This window comes from Propithecus coquereli, unplaced genomic scaffold, assembly GCF_000956105.1.
Source record: "Propithecus coquereli isolate 6110/MARCELLA unplaced genomic scaffold, Pcoq_1.0 Scaffold279, whole genome shotgun sequence".
NCBI lineage: Eukaryota > Metazoa > Chordata > Mammalia > Primates > Indriidae > Propithecus > Propithecus coquereli.
The window spans coordinates 489,578-494,372 of record NW_012148385.1 but is presented as its reverse complement, the minus strand read 5'-3'; the positions used below and the strand labels follow the sequence as shown (position 1 = coordinate 494,372).

General features: G+C 38.5%; 1 protein-coding gene across 1 annotated transcript in view; it reads right to left on the bottom strand.

Annotated features, from left to right (window-relative positions):
* The window catches only part of MFSD6 (major facilitator superfamily domain containing 6), a 57,649-nt gene that overhangs the window by 16,525 nt on the left and 36,329 nt on the right, over positions 1-4,795 (bottom strand). The window contains exon 2 of the mRNA XM_012647926.1: positions 3,600-3,697. Coding sequence (XP_012503380.1) covers positions 3,600-3,697 — 98 coding nt within the window. The remainder of the gene's footprint in view (positions 1-3,599; positions 3,698-4,795) is intronic.

Here is a 4,795-nt window from a genome sequence, read left to right as displayed (position 1 = left end):
ATCCGCCTGCCTCGGCCTCCCAGAGTGCTAGGATTACAGGCGTGAACCACAGCGTCCAGCCTTTTTTTTGTTTTTTGAGCCTATGGGTTTTTAAAATGAGATCTTGAGAAATAAAAATAAACTAATCCCCTACCCTACCCTCCACCACCATCCAGCAATGCTTTTAGGCACTTAGACCCACTGTGTCTTTTTAAAATAAATTGCAGACGCCTTATGGGCAGGAAGTACATCTTTTGCTTCTTTATGTGGTGCCACCAGTTGACTACCAAACAACATGTTTGCTGCAAATAGTAGCTGAATTGCTAAAAGGATAAGGCTGCAAGAGAATATTGGCTACTGAACGTGAGAACGATCATGGGAAAGAAACGATCTCACAGTACCAAACAACATCTAGTGGTCTTACCTTGATTCCCAAATAAATGCCTACATATCCTCCTTCCTACAGGACTAGAGAGGAGGAAATTTGCTTCTTCCCAAACCCACCTGCCAATTATTACCAGCATGGCCTGAGAAGACAGAATGCTGAGAGGATGATCAAGAAACTCCAAGGAAGGAAGGATAACAGGACTCCTCCACCCTTGGTTACATGCAACTCAAAAGAGGAAGGGGGATAGGGAATAAAGCACATCTTTTTTCTCTTCCCCTTCAGCTGCCCAATAGGTAGCACTAGTTCTCCCAGTGTCTTGGGGATGAGGCAAGGGTGACAGCATGAGCAGATAGACTCTGCTTATACCTTTTAAGAAGACCCTCTTGCTGGTTGGGAACCAAAGAATGAAAGTGCTGACTGTTCAGTATCAAGATCATCAGTAATGAGAGTCAACATCACACTCCCCAACCCTTCCTAAGGCCAGGTCTTTGGTAATCATCAGGTAGCGTTTCCAGTCAAGGAATGAAGGGGTACATATAACAGTGTGCTTGTGCTGTAATTAAATAATTCAGTGTTTTCTTATAATTTCCTGCCTTACTGCATCCTAATGAGAGTCTCCTCTGAGCACAGGGACTTTAAATTCTTTTGGACAAGGCTTGTAAAGGTAGAAGAATCCAGATGAACAAAACAAACTTTTTCAGTCAGAAGTGTTATTCCTGTGACACAAGATTGACTCCACACGGAGGATCCACTATTTTCTTGAGGTGAGCATGGGTCAACCAAAGGCAGGGCATTTTGTTTTTGTTGTGCAAAGTACTCAGCACTCACTTCTGCCAGAGAATTAAACTATCTCCTCCAGCTTTACAAACAAAGAGCTTTGTGCAAACTGATCACAGAGCCCTCTGTTGGACTAGGAGACTATTTGCAGATCCTCTTTTCTTACTTGCTTCAGATCAGTAATTAGGTTTCTACTGGCACAGGGTAGACTAAAATAAAACACAGAAGTATAAATTGTAGCCTGCCATGGGAAGTTCAATTTATTTAGATTCAGAACATGGCCAGCTCCCTAAATCCTGGGATAATACACCCTGAGGTGCATACCGTATTATAAAAATATGTCCTGGCTCGGCAGCCTGAGATGATAAATCCACCAAGCCCTAGGCACAGCACACCACATCATGTTCCCTGAAGATGCCACTCTGCTTTCCACTTCTGTGCTCGCCACATGGCTCTTCCCTACGCCGGAATGTGTGCTCTCCTTAAGCCTCCTGGTGGATTCCTACTTGCCCTTCAAAAGCCAGCGCATGTGACTCCTTTGGGAATTTTTCAATAAAGTCTTCATCCTCCCACTCCCTGCTTCATAAAGTTAATTATGTCTTCCACAGAGCTCCTTGTCTGTTACCCAGCACATTTTCCTATGATTCCATCTAATACACTGTGTGGTAATTATGTGTTTTACACATTTGGCTTCTAGAACAAGACAGTGAGACCTTGGGGCATGAGTTAATATATATATATATATATATATATATATATATATATATATATACATATTTTATTACATTCCCTGAACTCAACATGCTGGCTGGCTCTTAGTCATCTTTGATAAATTAACAGTAAAAAAGAGTTTTTAAATTCACAACTGCATTTGTTTTCCCCTCTTATAAAATTCTTCTGTTATTTCTCTATCCATTTCATGGGTACTTTCTTTTCTTGAGTCACTTATGAAAACTGTCCTGTACCACGTAATTCATATTAGAAGGAGAAAAAAGGTATATGCATATATTGTTACAATATGCATGCTTTCTTTTCTGTAGGTATACAGATCTCTATAGAGTCAGCACATTGTGGCAAACCAATAAATAAAGCAATGAAACCAGGCAAGGACAAAATAGAAACTAAAGGTGGGAAATCTTAAGAATTATGGTGCATATGTTGTTACTGCATGATTCTTTCCTGCAGTTCATGTTTATTGCTTTGTTATTCTTAAGTGACACAGTGCTGAGATGTGTGCCTCCTCTCAAGACCCTTCCAGAGCTCTAATTATTACAAACGATAATTTCTTATTATAAGACCAAATTTCCATTCTCTATATATTTGTAAACAAAATCTCCTTTCACCAGTTATACCATTGCATCAAACCTGAGAAAAGCACCTTCAAAGTGTATATATATTTGAATTTTATAATTATAATGTGAATATAAATTATATCTCCTTTCAATTATGGTAAGTTCTTTTTTTCATTGCCACAAGGGAATCTGATGAATAAGCTTGCATTTTGTACATTCTGTTTAGAGGTATAATTGTGAATTCTTCATCTGAAAAGATTAAAATCTTTAATCTCTCATCATGACAATTAATTATGTTGACTGTACTGCGTTCGCATCCTCAGGGTAAGGGAAAATGATAATGGCAATCTACAAAGCTAATGAAATTGTATATAATCACAGACTGTTTAGTGCAATTAATGATGTAGTAGCATGGGCTGTCACTGAAGACCTCAATTCCAGTGATCGTGTCCTGAACCTGTGTTTTAATCATGATGCCAATTACTAAATGGTTTAGCCAAGCTGCTAACAGGGCTCTTCAGCACACAGTCAGGATTATAGGAGCTCACATGGCAATAATCTTTGAATAGAAATCCATGTTTTCAGTGCTATTAAGCCACATGGCAAGAGCCTCCTCAGAATTTTTTCAGAGTTATATCTTGATGGGAAACAGTACACTGAAGAAAAAAAAAGACCTCATATCAGGATATTTGAGCAAAGATTTAAAAGGTTTATGAGAAAATAATAGTGTGACTATAATGCTTTAGTTATGAATCAACAAATGTTTTAAAAACGACAATCTTTATTCAGTAAGTATAGTGAACCTACAAAAACAAAAAGACAAGACCTTTAAAAGATAAATCCTTTTATATTTTAAAACCACCTTTGAATGTGTGTATCTAAAGCTGTATTTGGGAGTTTATTCTAGAGTTCCTCTTCCTTTGTTTAATCACAAGGGTGTGGGTCAAATCCAGCTTTGTTTGGTGCAACCCAGAACAGCACTCAGGGTAACTGCGGACCCAGCCCCGCTGACGTCATCTCCTCCTTAACAACCATTTCAAAATTATTTACAACGGTAGGACCGCCCTTCCTTTATTGAATCAGATGCTGAAAGCCACTGGACTTTTACACAGTCATAGCTTAGGTGGTTAGAGAAATAATTCTAATTCCATCTGTTAACTTACCTTGAAGAACTTCCATGGGGAGAACAGTCCAGGCATTTTCCAGGTAGGAAATATAAATATAGCGAGCTGTATTGCAGGCCAGGCCAATGTACAGAACCCTAAAAAAAAAAAGCAAAGGAAAATAAATTGAGGCCCCAGTATGAAATTCAAAACGTGCAAATATTACCTACTTTTTTCCTCCCCAAACCACTTGTCATCCAGCAGACAGTGTTCCAAACTCAAGAGTGGGAAAGCTGAAGGACAATTAAGTTTAAGCATGAATTTAGGAATAAGATCGCTTCTAACATATCTGCCCTCAGCCTTTCAAAATGCTTGTTAATATAAAAGCAAATATCACCCTTCCTGAAACTTAATTAGTAGCAGAGATGATGCTTTTTTAAGATAGTCTGGGCACACTGCCATCTGTAATGACATTATTGGCTTCCTTCCAGGTGGCTGTAGGGGAAATATGTCTGAGATTGTAAGCACTTCACTATGATGGGGGAAGGACAGGATAAAAATGGGAACACATAAACATGAATGTGGCCTTGCTTGCAATACCCAAGACACCAAGCAGTTTCACAAGGAGACTCTCAAGATCATCAAAAACTATCACCCAATGATTACTATAAGCTATTTGGAAATCAAATACTTTTTCCTATCAGTTCAACTGATACATGTTCATCATTTTTTTAAAAATCCATGGTATCATGCTTATAAAGCTGATAAATATATATTGACCTCTTATTTCCTCTCACCCTCAACCATTACCACCACCAAAAATATAAGTAAAAACAAAATAAGCAAAGGCCTGAACTGTTGCACCCAAGCATAAGGTTACGATCTCTCTTATTCTAAACTGGATGGGCTGGTTTGGAAGCAAATAGTGGCTTCTGTCTCTACACAAAACACAGCCTAATGGCAGGGAGTTGTCTTTCTCGGTTGTTTTCCATTTACTGTTAACTCTCCTAACCTTAATGCTTTTCTTGTTTTCTCAATCCAAGTGGATGAAAAGTAGAAGGTAGAAATAAACGAACATGACCATCGGTGGTATTTTCCTAATCTTGCTCAACTAAATTTTTATATTAAAATCATTCCTATAAACACTGTTACCTTTTTTCCAACATTGAATCAAGGAAAGCAAATGCTCTTGGGCACCAGCTGCCATTAATCTCAAACATGGAACAGAAGGATGGGGGAAAGACCAAAAAAGAAAA